General features: G+C 39.9%; 1 protein-coding gene and 1 long non-coding RNA gene across 4 annotated transcripts in view; one reads left to right on the forward strand and one right to left on the reverse strand.

The window, feature by feature from the left end:
- Window positions 1–4,140: 4,140 nt before the first annotated feature.
- Window positions 4,141–19,702, reverse strand: part of LOC308200708 (netrin-4-like) — a 54,803-nt gene continuing 39,241 nt past the window's right edge. The window contains exons 6-10 of one of the 3 annotated variants that reach the window (XM_080606934.1): window positions 13,367–13,580; window positions 12,395–12,531; window positions 11,312–11,380; window positions 10,221–10,391; window positions 4,141–8,319 (exon numbers count right to left, since the gene is read on the reverse strand). In XM_080606934.1, the coding sequence (XP_080463060.1) occupies window positions 8,183–8,319; window positions 10,221–10,391; window positions 11,312–11,380; window positions 12,395–12,531; window positions 13,367–13,580 (728 nt within the window). In that variant the 3' untranslated portion in view covers window positions 4,141–8,182. The other 2 variants (XM_080606936.1, XM_080606935.1) reach the window with 2 other exon arrangements.
- LOC308200732 lies at window positions 13,456–16,411 on the forward strand. Its single transcript, XR_013955757.1, has 2 exons — window positions 13,456–13,593; window positions 16,041–16,411. It is a non-coding gene; the product is annotated as an uncharacterized lncRNA (long non-coding RNA).

The raw sequence follows: 19,702 nt of genomic DNA on the forward strand, positions 1-19,702 counted from the left end.
TGCGTTTCTTATTTGCTGTATAAATAACATTTGGGTTCTCTGTCTGCCATCAGTGAGCTACCAGATCTTGGATGTGATTTATATATTTCTGAGAAATTGCTTGCATGGAGTTACTTTCCAATGATATTCATGCTTTACCAGGTACTCCTATGCGTCAGGTCAAAAGTAATCATTGGGAGGGAAGGAAAGATTTCAGTATGAAAGAACTGATCTTTATTTAATTCTGTGCTTTTCTGTTGTTCTCTATCTTAAAAAAAAAATCACAAAAACACTTAAGTGTCAAGTATCAAGAAATGCTGATTAGCATTTAGCTGGAAGGAACTGTTAGCAAGACATGAAGTACTTCTAGACGTGATAGAACATGGTTTTAATGCAAACTGTTTAGTCCAGACAGTTACGTGCAAATGTAATCCTAGTTGGATTTTATCCATTTAACTGATTTTTGTCATTGCTCCTAAAATACTGCCTTGTACAATATTACTGTGTAATGCTTCACGTCCTTGTAATTCCAGACGTAGTGCAGGGGTGAAACAAGCTGTAATTCTGAAGGCTGGGTAGGGCTGCTGTCAGTCACTTGGAACCCATGTATGATGCAGGCCGCAAATTCATATATAATTTGTGGTAACTTACTTGTTAGGATGGCGTTGTTCCTACAATCAACTTAACCTTTAATTAATGGAGAAAGTGTCACATATTTTGATGATAAAGATTCTGTAAAACTTGCCTATTAATAGCAAATATTTTAACATACTGTATATTCTAAAATATAGTTCCTGAAAAAATTATTAAAATTAGTTACAAGTGTATTTCCAGAACATTTTAAAATTATTTGCTGATTATCTTTTTTTCTTTTGCTACACAGCCGACTTCCATTTCAAAGACCTGGCATTAATTTGTGCTTAGTAACCTTCCTAGAGATATGACCTTGATTCAGATGTGAAAATGACCTTTATTTGCCTTCTTCCTTGCACTAGGTAGGAATGCCGTACACAAGGGTATCAAGAGGGAGATGTATATCTTACAGTTTATTTTAAGGATCATTACATCTGGGAATCTGGCAGGGCTGTGTTGGAAACAAGATCTAGATTCTATCCAGTTCTTACTGAGAACGTCCTTGTTAAACCTTACAGCAATGTCTCCTGTTCATCTAAGGCACTTATCTGATCACATGTCAATGAATCTCTTTGAGGAAAGTTGTTATCTAAATAGGTAGAACCTACTTTCTTATTCCTAGGGAAGAAAAAAGGATAGTATATACTTCTTAGACTCTTGTTTTACTTCTCATTAAAATTCTAACTGTTAGTGTCGTACATCGTAGAGAAGCTACCAGCAGTTTGTCATTTATTCTTCATCAGCTCTGTTCATTGGACGTGACTTCATTTTGTAGAACAGCACTAGCCTGCCTGCAGTTAGTTGTGTTTTTTTTAACTGCTTTTAACCCCTCTGGAGCTGATTGTTTGCTAGTAATACTGAGAACTTATGAGAAAAATCCCCCCCAGTAAAGGAAGGGTGAAAAAGTACAGCAATAATTGTAACACCAATGTTATAATTCTTTCCCAGTAATGTCAAACAGTACCAAGTATTGTTCATTTATCAGTGTTAGGCTATTTGAAATACAAACTGTGTAATTTGGTATCAAATTCATAGCCAGAGCATGAAGTTCTGTAGGCTTGAAATGGTAAGATATTAGGGGTTTTTGTGCTCTTCACTGTAGACTAATTTTGACTGCTAGGGAAGATGACTGGAGTTCTAGTTCTGTAGCTAAGCATGGAAGAAGAAGAAGCTTGTCTCTTAAATACTGACGTGTCTTGGTGTTATGAAGACCAAGAAATAATGTCAAAGACTGCTAAAATAGTGAAGTATTGGTAAATGTAATATGTAACTGCTTTTACTAACACTATGCCTATCTCTGCCAGAAGCACAAGGGCTTATGGTTAGAGTATGCTGTGCATCGGCCAGTGGTTCAAGCTGGAAAGACCTTTTCAGGCATTTAGATCCACTGAAAGGAGCCCCACGCAACACTGAAATGCTCGGAATGCTGCTTAATTTTCTGCCATTTGCTAATTTAATTGAAATCATTAAACAATAGACCTTTTGTCCTCCTTGTTATGGGGACTGCAGTAACTGTTGCTTCTTGATATACAAAAACTGATTTTTATTTTTTTTTTCAATTCAAAGAAAATAAACTTGAGGTGACAGGTTTCCCCCAGTAGTGTCAGAGGTAGAATGTACGGCAGTGGCTGCCTAATGTAGGGCTGTGATTTTCTCCTGTCTGCTGCTAACTTTACTTTCCTCAGGAATCCTTGGACATTTTATTTCTTTTTGTGCTTCCTCTAGTGAATTCTGTGTTCTTAGCATAAGCTATGGTCAGCAGTCAGAGCCTGAATGGAGATACAATCTCTAAATCAATATCAAATGTATTTTGTAAAAAAATTTAAAGATAACACATTACAGACTAGTCTTGATGAATCAGTGCGCAGACCATTCACGAAGGCCCTGTTATAGCCAAAACAAAGAGCACAGGAAGATTTGTAATGATTGCACATTGCAGATTAACCCAGATGCCACAATGCTTTGAAGGGTCATAGGATTTGCTGTACCAGATCTGATGACAGGTCCTGTTGATTTGTTTTTTTCTGAAAGTGGCAGGTCCTTTATGCTTCCTAAGAAGGTGAAAGCATCCTCTCAAAATACTCTTATTCCTTTCACAGGGTGCTGCATGAGAGAGGGGTATTAGATTTCTGCATCTGTTTCCAGTGCTTTTTCTTGCTGTTACCATGCTGTTTCCACGCTGTTCCTTTTCCTTTTTATGTTGTCCCCTTCTCATATACTCCCAAATATTATTACTGCTTTCTTTTCATCCCTCTTCCACTGCAGCCAGTCACCTTTCTCCTTACAGGTGCTTTGTTCCCTTCTTTGGCCCAAGGGGCCATCACTTCTTTCTCCTTGAGATACAAAGAGCCTAAAAATGACCTAAGTTGGATACAGCTGATACCGTTCTGATTTGGGACTGCATTGCACGGGACAAGCAAGGGTTGGCAGAATTTGACAGTTGGGTTCAGTGCTTGTAGTTTGTATTTCCAATGCTGTACATGAAGCTTCTGATTCAGAATTAGTTCTGTTTATAATCATTGTTTTTATATTAGGAATGTGTACACATGTTGTTAACGTGATTTTCTCCTAAGGAGCCATATTATGAATGAATTGGAGTTAGTATTTTCAGAGCTAGACTTAGAATTTTTCAAATACAGAAGAGCCACAGTCCTGAGAATCTGAGCTACCAGAATTTGTATTGTATATTGTCCTTCTACATTGGTACCATGTAGCAGCTTTATGTCAGGTGTAGTGCTGCCATGACAACATAAGCCAGTGCTGGACAATCTCCTAAAACAAAATTTTAATTCAGGACTCAGACCTGTGCATTTAAAAGTGGTACATCATGGCTTTCTCATGGCAAGCTGCAAGACAAAAGTGTGATGGCAATATTTATCACATCATTACTGTATGAAGAAAGTAAGTTAGGCCTCAGAGGTACAGTTTTACAGTATACTGAAGAATAAGTTCAACTACAACAGAGTTGCAAAGGTAAGTCTCTGATAACTTGTTGGGTTTGGTTTTAAGCATGGGGACCAACACAAGCAGCTGTCTAAGTTCTGAGCATTTATAGGTAAGGCATTTTCCACATACCAAAAATACCTATTTTCATCCCTTGCATCCCACAAATCAAAGGAATAGTTAAGGACCTGGTAAGTATCATTTTAGACCTCAAACCTGTAAAATTTCATGTATGTGTTTTAATGGGGAATTAAATACCTGCAAGTACCTGCATGTAAGGTTTTGCAGCATTGAATTTCAATCAGTTATTGGATTAGCATAAATTAACAGAACTTGTTCTGTGTTTAATCTGTACATTTTCATACAAAATGGACATTTTTTTCACAAGTTAGTAGAAAAATAACATCATGGTTGCCTTATTAGCTAAATGCTTTTCTCCATTTGCCTGACTATGCCTGACTGTTGAAGCAAAAGCCTGATGTCTGTAATGCGTGTGGTTTATTAATTTAAAAAGAACTAATGTGCATGTGGTTTGAGGATTGTGTGGTTTAAAATTTTAAAAATAGATCCCAAACCTCACATCAGTGTAAATGTTTTGAGTATTTTTAATTGAAGTTTTAAGTACAAAAAAGAATGTGCTGTAACACTTAACAAATAACACACTAACTCTTCCAGGTTTGGGGGGTTCTTCAGAGAGCACATCAGATGAATTATATTAATTCAAAGAAAACTTACATCAAGCTGCATGGAAAAATCATGAGACACAGTAAACACTACAGAGAGAACTGGTTCTTTATAGCAGTGAGCCATTTTCCAAAGAGCACTGCACGAGGTTGTGCGTAGATACATTTTCCTTAGCTGTTTGCCAGGAGCAGAAGAGGAAGAAGCATTAGTAATGATATGTTACTACATTGGGGTTAAGGCTGTGCACTTGCAATGGCCATTTAATGAACTAATTTGATGCTTTGGGGTCCATGTTGCAAGAGTGACCATATGTTAATGGCTACACATGCTGCACAGTTGCTCGAGAGCTATTTTGACCAGCAATACCAAGTTTGCTGCTGTGGAAACTTAAATGTGCTTCTCCTTCAAGCAATTGCCCGCACTATTACAAATTTTCCACAGCTTTCCAGATTTGTCTTGTGGGTAAATGCTTTTATTTAATCCTTATGCAGGATTTCCAAGTGATGCATTATTGCTACTGCTTGGTATGTGATTGCTACTGCTCCTGAGCCACCTTATCCGTTTGGGTGTTGTAGGGTTGTTCATGAGGACATCTTTTAAGGTGGGTGCTTGTAATGAAAGAAGCTGTCCAGCCACTTCTGTATTGGGCAAATACATCTTCTTTTCCACGTTAGTGCTATTTATATTACTGTGACACCTATGACAGATGGGCACAAAGAGGATCACTAGATATTTGATACTGAACACATCTACAAAACAATTCCTCTTAGAAAGAGATATCTTCTGTGGTAGGGTTTTGGGTTTTTTTTGTTAATTTACTGTGCCATGACCATGTGTACTTGTTCCGAGAAATATGTAACAGCTCCTGCTAGGAAAACAGTTGTCATCTTGCCCTGTCTCATGCTCATCTTTTCAGATACCAGTACACAAGAAAATAACTTTTTTTTATTTCCTTTCCTGAGTCACATAATGATCACTTAAACTTTCTCATCAGTACCTTAATCAGTAACCGTTCTAACTTGATTTCTGCAGTTCATGTTGACTAATTTTCAATACTTATTTTCAGATAGACTACTTGGATTTTAACACTGCAGAACAAATAGATTGTATGTGGTAGTCTGAGTTGGAACTTTATTCTTTGATTTTTCTTCTCTGTTAATTCAGATACCAGATCAGCAGACAGAGATATCAATAAAAAGTCAACTTGCAGTGTTGACTCACCCTCATATGCTTTCATTTTGTATTTTGAAATTAAATTCCATACTTATGGAATACCTGTTACTGTACAGAGCAAAGCCATTAAACGAGAACTAGTAGTTGGAATAAAATGTGTGTTGTTTCTAACTAGTGGAGGGAATAACACTTAATTATACAGCTATGAGCAAATAAATTAGAGATTCAAAAAAAAGGAAACTAGGAAAATAAATTGGTTGAATGTTTTTAGGGTCACCCCCCCAACACCTCACTTGCTTTACATAACCCTCTAAAATGTGTGTGTATGGATATCACCCATTTTTGAGATATTTGAAGTGTGATATATTGATGGCTATCTTTGCACACAGCAGTGTTTGCAGTATGGTAGTCATTAATCGCTGTATTACAGTAGGTCTTAAGAGAACATGCTGGGGTATGAATATTTGCGTTACAGATGGTATTTCTCCTAGCAGTTGCTGGAAATACTTGTGAATGACCCTGTAACAAATAATTTTCGCCCACAGAAGGAACTATGCAGCTGTTTACTCTCTCCACAAAACCATCCATCTGGCACAAAAATTGAAACATGGAATTTTGCTTTAATACAATACTGACTGTAAACCAAAGTGGAATATGATCACTGGTAAATGGGATGCCTCGCAGGTAAAATGACCTGTGTTGAAAAGCATGTTCCTTAACTTAGTTATAAACCTTCACTTGATTTTCATTTATACTGAGAGGCCCTTTGAGAACAGACTGTAAATTAATGTGCACATCTTTATTGCTACTTGGAAGGAAGATCGTCAATCTTTTTGTGCAGACAGCCTGAAGACTATAAAGAAAGCAGTTGTTATGCTTTAACTTCTATAAACTTAATATAAATTAAGCCAAATATCCTTGTTAAAATGTGTTTTATTGCATTAATTAAATGGCTTGTTGGAGATGCCATATAGTTGGATACCACTTTAGCAACAACAAATAAATAGAAAGGAAGAGGAAAATCAATGGCAATGGAGAAGGGGAGCACTTGAAAAGGAAGGGGAAGAAACACTATTTACCCACAGTTGGGAGAAAAGCAGTGCTTTCATTTTGTAAATATCTGCCTGTCATCCATTTCCAAATGACCTGAAGATTTTTCAGCTGTTCAACCAATACAAAGTTAAAGGAAAAACAGTGACAAATGGAATTAATGAAGCTGATTTTTTCAGGTTCTCAGTGATAAAAAGAACAAACTGATGGCCTGAATGTAGCCTGGAACAGACATCCTTGTGCATTAGCTTAAGGTTTTCCTAGCTACTCCATGCACCACTCAAGGAGTGCTAAATTAAGATATCTCCTCTTTCTTGAGAGCCCAAGTTGTAGACATGGAGCAGAAATATGCAGAAGTGGCACTTGTAACTACCTGGAAGTACAGACCGATCCATTGTAATTTCCGCTTTATTTAACGAGGGAAGGCATTCCAATGAGCTTCATTTGCTCATGAGTCCCCTGTCTCACGGACAGAGTCTAGAAATACACTTTCCTCAAAATGCTTTGTTAGGGAACAATTTAAGTAGCTACCTCTCCCTTCCTATAGAGAAAGGTAAAAGAGATTTAGAAAGAATGCTTTTGCAGACCAGAACTACTACCTAGAGTGCAGGTGTTAACCTCCCCTATGTTTTTGTGGGGGGACGCAATCCTCAGGTGCGATGGGAAGGCAGCCTAAGATCAGATCTTAACCTCAAGTATGACCAAGAGAAATAAAGCAGAATGAAAGCACTAAGTGCAAATCAAATGGCAGTGGTCTTGAGCACAGCTTGAATAGCCAGGTTGCTCTCACAGTACCACATCTCTCTCATAGCTACCTCATCTAAAACAGTCCAGCCAACCCGTTTACTTCCGCCTACCTCTGCAGCTTCTGTAGAATTACAAATTCGGCAGTAGAGCAGCTGATGTTCTTCGCTTGTTTTGGCTCTTTCCTAGCGTAAGGCTTTTTGGTGGTAATCGTTGTGAAACCTTTGTGTGGTGTTACAGACTCAAGTACTACAGGAAAGAGCAAAATGACCTTGGAGAGCAAGAGTTGGATTTGGAATCAAGTTACTTTTTGCAGCAGGCCTCATCACTAAGCACTGATGATAGCAATGTACATCTATAGAGCCTTGTCCAATCTAAGTCCCATGTTAGTTTCTGCTCAGCAGTGTGATAATATTGTCCTCTAGAAAGCAGCATGTTATATTGGCATAACGACCGTTTGATGGTAAATAAAAATATCTGAGCTCTTTTAGGTAATTATTATGTTTGACATACCTGTCTACTATTATGCCACTTGTAAAGCTGAAAGAAATTGCTGCCTGTTAGTGGTCACTTATATAAAGAAAACTACACCCCAGTAATGAATGCAATATGTAAGCAGCTTATACATGCTAATATCAGGCTCTGACTTGAAGTATGGAAACACTAATCCATGTCTTCAGTTTGGCCTTGTAAAATGATTCTCTGGATACATGGAATCAGGCTCAAATTAAAAACTGACTTGCGACCTAAGTATGATGCACTAGTTCATTTTGTGTGATAAGGCTGTGCATTGCTGGAAAAAAACAGTCAGATCCCAAAGTTTTCTGTCTAGGGAAATGAAAGGAGAAAGGGTGGTGAGCCTGCCTTCATTACTTCAGCTAGGAGCACAATGAATGGAAACATACAAACTACCTAAACCTTTCACTGCAGTGTTATTAAACGGCAAAGTTCATCACTGTGAGTTTTGAAGCAGAAATTACTTGCACCCAGTTCGAAGAATATCTGCTACTTGTTTTCCCAAATGTGCTTTCCAGGGTTTTACCAAGCTGTTCATGTTCACAAGAAGTTTGCTGGTCCTAGAGTCTTCCTGGCCTGCTATAAGGTAGTCAGTACCTAGTTTGAAGGAGGAAAAAAAATAAAAAGTAAACTAAGAAGAACTAAGAAGAAAGTAAGACTAAACACAGAATTTCTCAATTTCTTAATGATCTGGCATGTGGTATTGTGGCATTTTAGCTTCATGCAGTTTTTATATCCCAGCTTGTGCACGTGCAGTCTTACCTATATAGATACCTTCGTGGGCATGTTGTCAGTGCTGACTCCTGGACACACAGGTTAAACGTCGTACAAATATGTGCAGAAATTACAAGTACAAATTGATTTAGTTCCAGTGGATTTACCACTTGCAAATTCACTACCTCAGTGTGCAGGTGACCAGTTTTGAGTCTGATCTCTGACCTTTGTTTTAAGCCAGTATAACTCTGTATGCTTCAGTAGCATTACTTCTGGCCTGTGTAGGTATAATGAGTAGCAGAATTCAATTATTATATATGATAATAGTAAGCCAGACTTCTTAGACCTATAACCTTAAGATACAGGTATGTGGGCCTCAAAGAACAAGGTCTGTGAACAAAAAAGTAGATAACTGCACGTGCAGACTAGGAACAAGTACCAGTGAAAATCATGTCCCTGACTTAGATAGATAAGCACTCCTTGTGCTTTATGAACTGTGGCAATTAAAATTCCCTTGTTGATCAGAACTTGGAGGAAACAAGGGGCACCCACTGCAAATTACGTGCGGGGCTGGATATTTTGGTTTTGTAGTATTATTAATAGATGTGCAGAGCATGGACTGCACGTGTATTTTCTGGTTTTGAAAGTGCCAGAATACGCTATGCACGACTAGATTTGGACTGGCAGTTTATGATCTTTTATTTTCAGCAGCCTCTATGTGGAGGTGTTCAGGGAAGAATAGTGTTTTAAAGTCATACACCCAGAATAAGTTTTGTATGTTTGCTGTTTTCCGTTTGTTTAATTTTACTTGTTATTGTAAAATTTTGTGCTGGCTGTTTGATCTTAGCTGAGATTTGTACATCCATCCTGATGGAAGGCAGACAACCTTTTTATATCCACCCACTTAACTTCCAAAGAGCAATTCTTTGGGTTCCATCTGTGGAACGAAACTTTTTGGAGTAAAGACAAGAAGGAACTCAGAGTCGAAACTCTTGGCAACAGAAAGACCGCATTGTCAGTGTTCTGGAGAGAAACAAAATAAACACAATTACTGAAGTGCCTGAGAGAGGCTGCATGCGGGCTGGCTGGTGGGCAGCCTAAAGGGCCGGATTAATCTACGTGCCCTGTGCAGCTCAGCTGGCGTGGCTGTTCAGTATGACAGCCGTGTGTTCTGCCACAGCAATCCATGCTTCCTTCTCGCAGTTAGGAGACTCCACAGCAATTCAGACCTCAGGAAACGGAACCATCAGGCATTCATGGCAGGATACAAGGGCTAACCTGCAGTGGTGGGGCACCCTAATAGGTGATCATTCAGTTACTGTCTCTCACAGATGTTTAATGAACTGTTACTCAAAAAACTCAGAATTGCCACCACTGTTTACAGGGGAAGCAAGGTGTGGGCTGGAGTAGCTGCACTGCTCATACAGTAGCTGTTGAAGGTAGTTTAAGTCTAGCTCCTGTCCAGTGGATAAAGGTTCCACCTACTGCCTCCTAGCACACCCACCACAAGGAAGTGTGGTTTGGCTTTGAGTGTTTAAACCTGGAGTGCCTTAGAGCTGTCCTTTTTCTTAATACTCCACAGAAAGAAATAGGTTTACTCTGCTTTACGTACCTGGAACTGCTTTACCACAATTGGTTTTGATCTCTGTCAGTCTCACACTGCATGGCTTTCTTCTTTTCAGGGAGTTATTCCCAATTCGCAGCAGTGCAGATATAGAGGGTGAGACTGATGAACATCTGAGTGTGACCCCACAGAACAAGTACTATAAGCATTTTGTCCTTACCAGGATTGAGAATGGGACAGGTACATCCCCTGTTGGTCCAGGATTCGGGGTAAATGCTTCTGTTGCTCCGAGCTATTTTCACTTTGCCTGATTTCAGGATCTTCTTCACTTTCACAACAACTTCTGCATGTGTCCCTTTGTCATGAGCTGATAGGATTCTTGCTTTTATCACTGCCAGAAAACATCAAGATAAGACCAACAATGAATTTCTAAGTGATTTAACACCTTGGAAGAAGACATGAAAAACACTGAAGTTTTACAGAAGGTGTGTTCCACAGCATTCATAGTTCCTTCCAAATGAGTTTGGAGAGGAAAACTGGATTTTTCTGTTTGACAGTTTGAAAACTTGTGTCGAATTTGTATAGCTTTAACTCTGACCTTTCAAAATTCATGTCCTGTGGGAAGGGACTGTCTCTTCCACAGGAAGGAAGTCAGGAAGTTTCCTGTCAGACTGTAGGCATGTCACATGGTGAAATTCCATGATTGCACAACAAACCAGAAAAAGTATTTTTGTTTTGTGGTCTAACATCTGGTTGCCATGATAAATTTCTGCTCCTTTAACTTAGTAGGATCCATAACTTTTTGGCAGAGTAGTCTCATCCAGATAGGCCCCACAAGCAGGCTTTGTTGTGTCATGACGCAAACACATCAAACCTTTGAATCTCAAAGCTTTCCTTTCTTCATGTGATGGCATGAACCAGGTGTTCATAACCCACAGTATTAAGTATGTTCTCAGTAAGCAAGCATGGCCACGTGAGCCTGCACAATGAGTGCAAAACTAATGGCAGTTTAGATGCAAGACTTTTATCATTTATTCTTGATCTAGAGATCCACAGACTTCAAATCATAGCACTCCAGCTGCAAAAGGTGAAGGTGGAAAGGAGACACCAAGGAACCTGGTATGAAACAGGCTATTCACTGATCAGCTCTGATCAGAAGTTGGACGTGTCGCTGGACAAAAAGGGCAGAAGAAATCCTACCTCTTATTTCATGACTTTGCCAGTTCTGTAATTCTTCTCTGCTAACAGCTAATAATACGCATAGAAAACATAGTGAAAGTATCATACCTTGAGGGCATGTCATCTACTTACCATAAGCATATTTCATTTGGCAGAAGTCAGTGACGCTTCCAAGCACCTTCTCTTTGCACACACACTTTTCTAGCAGGAAAACCACAGAACACAAGGTGTTGGAGAAGAGCCAGGACATGAGAGAGGAAAGACAAGCAAATGCTATTCAGTTATAAATTTAAATGTATGTAACTTCTATAATCTGGGTGGACCTGAAGTTTGAGAGTGAACTCAGCTATTTGCAAATCTGTTACTTGTTAGATGATACAGTAATTGGTCTGATATCTTATCAGTACTGTTGAGTAAAATGAAGCCCTCATGGGGCCTATTATATAGATAATAAACTGATATTTAATAGAGTTTTGTTGGATCCAGGTATAAATCAAGTAGGTAAAAATACGTTTTATTCAATCACGTAAGCTAAGAAATGCTGAACTTTGCTGTTATTAAGGCAATATTCCTCTCAGGGGAAGTCTTGATATGCAACAGGTGGCATTGTTACCTCTGGGCCTTACAAAGTCGTTGATGCTATTAAGTGCTGACTTTCACATTTGGCAAGCAAAACCGACAACCGTTAAAGTATTAAAGGCTCCACCTCATTCCATAAGCTTGCGTCATTAGCTGGATACAGTATAATTCTTTGCTTTCTCTTTTGAGCTGTTGTGCCATGAGGAATTCCTTATTCTTAAAATCATTTGTGTGCCACCCCAGAGGTGGCTGCATTTCAGTGACAGCTGACATGATATTTTTGCAAGTGGCATCTGAAGTTGTGGGAAACTGAATAAATACTTGAGAAGGAGCTGTGCAAATTCATAAGCATTGTGACTATAATTAGGACCACAAATGGAGAGTGTTTTTTCACACAATCTTAATTATGTCTCATCAGTTTCCAAAAACAAAGTGCTAGAAAAAACTAGAGCCTTGTTTGGAAAATAACAATGTAGGTATAATAATAACCAACGATAGTTCAAATCAGCAGATGTTGCCAGCAGATGGGGGACAGACTGGAGCTAGAGACGAGTAGGAGAATTTAAGTAGGGGTGGAGAGAAGAAAGAGCTTGCACTGAGGGAAGCTTCCCGCTGTTCCCAGACTCTGGGCTGTACCTGGGTGCCTCAGGGCAGAGAATCCCTGCTCGTGGTCATTCCATTTCCACTCATCTTCACTCTCATTAGTTGGTGTTTGCACAAGGTCAGGGATTCGTCCCCCAATGGGGATATTGAAGAATGGCTCATTGTCATAGCTGGAAGGGAACAAAAAAGAGAAGACTTGGTTAGGACACAAGAAGGGGGGAAGCAAGTGTTTGTAGCATGTAGCTGCATCCAGACAGGTAAACTTTCTCTCCAGGTTGGGAGTGTAAATAAGTGCAAGACTTTATGCCATACAGAGAAACAACAAGATCTAGGCTTTTATTTAGGCCTCAGCAGCGCTGCTGACTTAATATTTTTAAGAAATAACTGTGTATTGAGCCTTCCTTGCTTTTTTTTTTTTTTTTTGAGGTTAGTTTTGGTTTTGTTGTTTTTTTGTTTATTTTTACTGAACCAAGTGACTCAAAGTTAGTGGTCGCTTGCTGGCACCACTATGATCTAAGGATACCTGCAGAACCAATAATGCTGCAGCCAGCCAGCAAGCAAGCCATGGGATTTCTGTACTGAGATTAAAGCATGTTTGGGGTGCAGATGCCTGCCTTCCAGAAACAAAAAGGGAGACCTTGTAACTTTTTACCCTGGGCACAGAGGAAAGGCAAGCTCTCCAGACTCTTCCATTTATTTCCAAGGCAAATAGGTGCATTTAGAAATGCTGTACAGACTACTTTGGTGCGGTGGACTTGCCTATTACTGCCAAAGTCATCATTTCTAGTTTGCCTTGGATAATACAATGGATTTACATGTGTGGCAGACACCAAATGGAATCCAAGAGACATTTTATGACTTACAGCCACCTTTTCAAACCATGTGCATCCCCTGGTCCCCTCCAGCATCCTCCATTTACTGTCATCACTGCACTATTTCAGCTAAACTTTGTTTCACTTTTACAGAATCCCATCTCAAAGCGAACCCAAACAAGGGCTTCTTTACCCATTGAAACAGTTTCCAGTATGCTGGTCGCAGTCTCTGGCACAGTCACAAGGACGACAGCCATTCTCTCCAAAGCCCCAGTAGCCCATGAGACATCTATCGCAGTTGGGGCCCGCCACACCTGGCTTGCAGTAGCAGAATCCCGTCTTGGGGTGGCATCGCCAGCTTCTGCTGAAAGTTGCGTTGGCTGAACCCATTGGCTGGCAGGAGCAAGCTATGGAAATACGGTAAGAGGTGACTGAGATTATGTGCCCAGGGGTCATCTGGTTAAGTGACATTTTTGCAAGGCTTGGTAGACCCCTTCCCTCTTCCTGATGCTCAGCAGTTTTATATCGGAACAATGCAGGTAACCATTGCATTGTCAGCCTGTGCTTGCAATACTCTAACTCATTAAACACAGCAAAACAAATCCAACCAAGACTCATGTATGTGAAAGTAAATTCTTTCCTGCTCCACAAGTCTGGAACATACAAGGTTTTGAAGCAGTGGCAGGAGGCCTCCACTGTGCGTTCAACTTTCAAGAGGCTTTCAGGTGATTCACAGAAAGATTCACTAACATGGATATGGTCTCAAATGTCAGCTACTGCCTGCATATATTTCATCTTTCCTATGAAGGAAACAGCACAAAACTAGTGTTTCTTCTGGGGCTAGATGTGGCTTATGCAGGTGGTTCAGATGACCTGAAATATTTCAATTTCTGCCTCCAAAAAGTCCACAAATTTCCTTCACTGGGAATTCTAAGGGATGTCTCACCATGCAGTACTGTAGGTGTGGGGGGAAGCTGATTAAATTTATTGTCCAAACACACAAACAGTCTTCTTGAAAGAAAAGGTGACAGAATGGGAGAGGATCTCTAAACTCACTAGACATACTTCATATATAGCTGAAGAGCAATACAAGGAAAAAATAAAAGATCTTCAATGCTATCGCATGTTTGACACCAGCCTTGGCAACTCAAGACAACATAGCAGTAGTTACATCTCCTGTGGGCCACTCTGCCTTCAAATACTACAAATTGGCATAGTCCCATGGCACCAGTATATTTCCAAGGTGACAGCATAAGGGAGTGAGATGAAAAGTCATATCTATATCTATCTATCTAGTGTTGCAAAGCCAGGCTCAGCTGACTTCTCCTCATCAGGGAAGAGGCAAGCTGAAATGGTCAAGCCTTGTGCCAACAGCTCTGCATAGGTAAAATAAAAGCAATAAACATACCCACCCATTTTGATATTCAAACAAATTAGATTAAAAGGAGAACTAAGCTGAACTTTTATATTAACAAAGCGGTGTGCCCTGGCTTTTGCTTGTAGCAGAGACTGAGAAGTAAATGCATCACTACATCATCCATCTGGAAAAGGGGAGGAATGAAACTCTTATGGCTAAGACCTGCTTTAACAGAGATTTTCGGTTAAATGTTGGACACCCAAGGTGTTTGGATAGCTTGGATCAGGGGCCAGCCTTTTGGATGGTTATCTGAACCAAACATGATCTCCAAAGCTTTTGAAGTTTGCCCATCATTGCTACTAATCAAACTACTTTTCTTCATGAGCTCACAGATAGTAGAACAAATGAATGCTCTGATTCCACACGTCATTTTCCAAGGGGAGGGGGAGTATATGACTACAAAGAGTGTTAACTGTAGCAAGTGCAGATTCACTTTCGTCTACAACCTCACATTTGATGCTCAAGAAAAAATATCTTCCAAAAACAGTATGAGAAAAAGGGTGAGAAGTTTTGTTTAACAGGCATTTTTCTTATGATCTGCTTACTACATAGTTATTTTTTTCACCATGCTCTGTGTTCTTTATGCCAGTATTTTTAATAATATTATTACACTCTGCTGTAGATGGATCTCAGTCAGTTGTTTTCAAGGGACATTAGCACAATAGCCTAAGGACAGAAAATAAGCGTGCTGTCATGGGCAATGTACTCAACACAATGAGCTGGTAGGCGAATGGCAGCAGGCTCGCCTGTTTGCCACAAAGCAGTCTTGACTTTGGGAGCAAACCCAGGGATTTTGCTGTCAGTTCTGGAGAGCAGGTGTAACAACGAAGCGCTCATTAGCACTGACAGTTTCAAAGGCAAGTTCTGATTTGTCGCTGCTCAACTTGAATTCCTTTTGCCCAGATTTTTGCAGGGCTGACTACATCATCCTAAAAAAGAAGACATTTAGTTCCATCCGCCACTGAAAAAAAATGGATGCCTTAGATTTGGGGATAAGGAGCAGAAACTCATGCTTTCTTTAATGCAGGTTGCCTGCGGTTGACAAGAAGTCAGAGGTTGCCAACATCTATGTTGGCTTGAATCCAGGTTTCTGATTTCATTCTAGTATCTCTGTAGATAGGATCTGCCTGTGGAGTTTTCACCTGAAATTCCTCATATTTCTGCAACTTCTGGATCTGTCTTCATTCCTATTTTACTTCCAGTTTTCATGTTTTATCAGTGAGGGTCACATAACAGATGGGTATATCCTTAGCATCATTAGCCTCCCTATTACCAAGTCTAGATTCTGATTCAAGACAAGGTCTTCTCCCAGCCTATCCCTAAGGGAAAGTATTGCAGGACAGTGAATGACAGCATTGACAACTGATAAGGAGGTAGAAAAAAAAAGCGTGCTTTTTGTTGTTGTTGTCTTGTTTGTTTGGTTTTGAGTTTGTTTCTTAATTTATTTCAGGACTGCAGTTGAGGAAAACTGATGTTCCCAAATGAACTGTGAGGCATATTTCCCAATTAGAAACATGGACAGCCTTCTGGTGGATCAGAGAGCAAACTGGATCAGTAAATGTACAACACTTTCAGATGAGTTATACAAGTGGCTTGCAAATGCTTTACTCAGTCTGTGTTTATTTAGCATTTCAGCTTGGGTGTGTACATTGTCTGGCTTACAGAGTGTTATGGCCAAATTGCAGTTATGCATCTAAGGAAACTCCCCAAATAAGAGCTCACTTGCCACATGCTGAAGGGACAGTTGTTGATGACTGGGTTTTATCTGCTTAATAGTATCACAGATTTGAAAATAAACCTCATAATTAAAGGAACAGAAAAGCAAGTTTCCAAAACCTCATCCTTTTACATTTCCCAATATTTAACAAAGAACCTTCCCCTGCTGAGTTTTGCTTCTTTCCTCTTGGCAAACCCTAGTCTTCTCTTTATCCACCTCCCTGTCTAACAAAACATAACCCAGCATGACAATGGCCTTGTTTGTCAAAGGCATCATCAATTATGTTAGGGACGGTGTGCGGACAGTTCTGGCCCAGAGATGGCTGGTTTGTATGGGTTCTCCCCTTGACAGCAGTGTAATGAAAAACACTTCACTGTGTATTAGCAGCATCCTCTTGGCTTTTACTCTAAGTTTTTTTGTCACTCTACTGGATGTAACATACTGTAAAAGAGGGAGACAAGAAATAAAAAAAATGAATTATTCATACAACAGTCTCCACTCAAGTCTTCAATAAATCTGTCTGCCCTCAGCACAGCTGTCTTCTCCATGTAATTAGACACAGATGTAAAATGTAATCTGGGTTGCAACAGTGTGGTCCCACATTATAGGAAAATAGCAAGAGGTCCAAGTAGCTCAGTGGACTTTGAGGCATCTCCCCTTAAACTTCTGTCTAGTTACACTGCAGAAGATATAGTTGTGAGCAGACCGGCTATTTGATGAAAAACAGGCAACAACGCCTTTTGAATCTGAAATATATACATGTGCATCTTTTGAGCATATGACCAAGTCAGAGCAATTTTTAAAGCATGTCAGATGCGGGGATTGACTCAGCCAACGATGCTTCTTAACTGAAGGCAATAAGATAGACAGCTGTGTGTGTGGTCAGGGCTGATTAAGACAGACTGAACCAAGATGTGATCAGGCCTTTGTGATATCACAATTAAAAGTTTACTCCCTCTGTGCAGAAGTAAAAGGAAGAGCAGCAGAGCTTTTCAGAGTGTGTGTACATGTGCGTCTGGTCACATTTTAATTTTCAACCCTTGTGCTTAGAGTAGAAAGCTTGTTTTCCTGGAGAGCCTTTCTAATGGGTCTACATGCCTGCATTTTTTTTTTAAGCTAAGCCAAGTGTGAGTACAAAAGATGGTGCCATTTCAGAAGGATCCTTTAAGCCTCCAAATAAGCCACAGGAAAGAGCCAAGGATACAGCAGCTTTTCTAACCATTGGTTAGGAAACAATTAGGTTTATGAGTCAAAGCTCTCATACAAATCTATGTTCAAACTGCTTAATCCTCTGTTGTCACCCCCAATAACAAGCAGGTGTCCCAGGCTTGGCTCTGGGACTTTTCTCATGCCTTCCTTTTTCTTTCTTTTTTTTTAATTTAATAAATCTAAACAGTGTTGAAACAAGTCTCTGTACATGACCTGGCTCTCATTCATCCCCAGCTGCAAGGAAGAAGAGAAGCAAAGGGATGTCTCTGCAGATGAAAAGGGATAGCAGATTCACACTTACATGTCAAACTTCAACAGATTTTTTTATTTTTTTTTTCCAAGTGAATGTCTTTGCAGTCTCATACTGGAGGGTCAGCAAAGGGTGGTTTGGATAGTGCCAGGACATCCAATTGTTATACAACTTTTTTTTTTTCCTAGCAGCGATTAAGAGACAATGCTGTTCATTATTATGACTAATGCTTAAAGACTTTCTGGGCCTGGGCAGCGTCCTGTTCACTTTCTGGGAGCCTGAGGGGGCTGCCACAGCTGAACCTAGACTTTGCTCTGGATGGCAGAGCACTCTTCAAGCGTGCTTTCTCAAAGGGATTAGCACAGCATTTCATTCAGCTTTTTCATCAGATTTCCTTTCCCAGCTCAGTATCCACTGTACACATGGGTCAAGTTTTGATCTCCCATGGAGATTTTTCTTCTCTGATTTCAAAATGGGAAGTTGAGGACCAGGTTGCTCTCACCAAAATAATCCATTCAGTCTGATGTATGCAGTTTATTACTGCTTTTCAGCATTTGCCCAGCAGGTGGGTTATTTAGTGTTGTTTGCCTGGTACTGTTCGCATGGTTTTCTCAAAGTGAGTTGATGAGGTCCCTTCCAACCTCAACTATTCTGTGATTCTGTGAAGTGGTACATGTAAATCCTCACCTTCTGGTCCAGAATTGGCAGCTCTTCAATTTATAATCAGCAGGCTGAGAAAAAAAAAATGTACCTGATCTAATTGTTGCTTTTAGTACTTTTTAACAAGTAACCAGAGTTTTTAGGGTCATACAACCTGAACAATTTACTCATACCACATCAGATTACACTTAACAGCATTGCAGGTCTTGCAACATAAAGGATGGAGAAGATGGTCTCTGTCTTACAATCTGCATGAGGTCTGATTCTAGTATCAGCACTAGGCATAAAGAGATGGTGGTGGTTCTGAAGGTGAAATCTCACCTCAGTCAAACTGAGTCTAACCAAAACAATTCTGCCTGTCTGCCCCATGGTTTCCATTTTTGCTGTCACTGATAATAATGTCCAAAGTATGGTAATGGTCCCTGAAAATTGCCTGCAGAGGTACGGCATAAAGTGCACACATACACACTGCCTACATATCACACGGGGAAGTGGGGATCAGTTCTTTCATCATACAAAATGCTACCTTGTTAAGGTAATTTGTCAAAGGGCATTGTAGGAATTGTCCTCCTCACCTTAGATAAGAAAAGGCATAGACTAAATCCCCCCCAACACACACTCCTCACTATATATAAGTTTAACTTTTTAATTATATCTGGAATATCCCTTCTTTTTCCACACAAGTACAAGCATCATGCACACACCAGTCTACTGGAGTTGATGCTCTCAAGAGTGAAATGCATGCCCTTCCCTTATACCTTAATATGGCAAGCATTCATGCACGACTTTACATGCCTGTGAAAGGTCTCATTGACTTCAGTTATGCACAGATAAAGTCAGGTTTACTTATTGGTGTTAATGCTTGATCAAACCTGTTCAATTCATCTCAACCAACAGAAACTGTAGTGCAGGCTGGTGATCCAGAATACCTCTTAAGTCAGGGAAAAGAAATAGATACCCTTCAGAGTGCAATTCAGTTCATCTATCACAGGCGTCTATGTTGGAACACAATAAATCATCCTCTGGACATCCTACTGCTTCTCCACTGACTGTACAGGGAGTCTGGAAAACACATATAACTTTCAGGTGGCAAGAGTGGAGTGGCAGCAATCTAGGCTTGATTGCACAACGCAGAGTGGAAACAATTGCATTTGGGGGCCTTCTGCTGGCAGCAGCATGTTCCCAGGTGAAAAGAATGTTATTGTGCTTGATTGGCATGATAGGAATAAAGTTCTTTCAGCAATGTAAATTTCAGCTTATCCCTCTGAATAGATTT

This window comes from Anser brachyrhynchus (genome assembly GCF_964034855.1).
Source record: "Anser brachyrhynchus genome assembly, chromosome: 10".
NCBI classification, from domain to species: Eukaryota; Metazoa; Chordata; class Aves; order Anseriformes; family Anatidae; genus Anser; species Anser brachyrhynchus.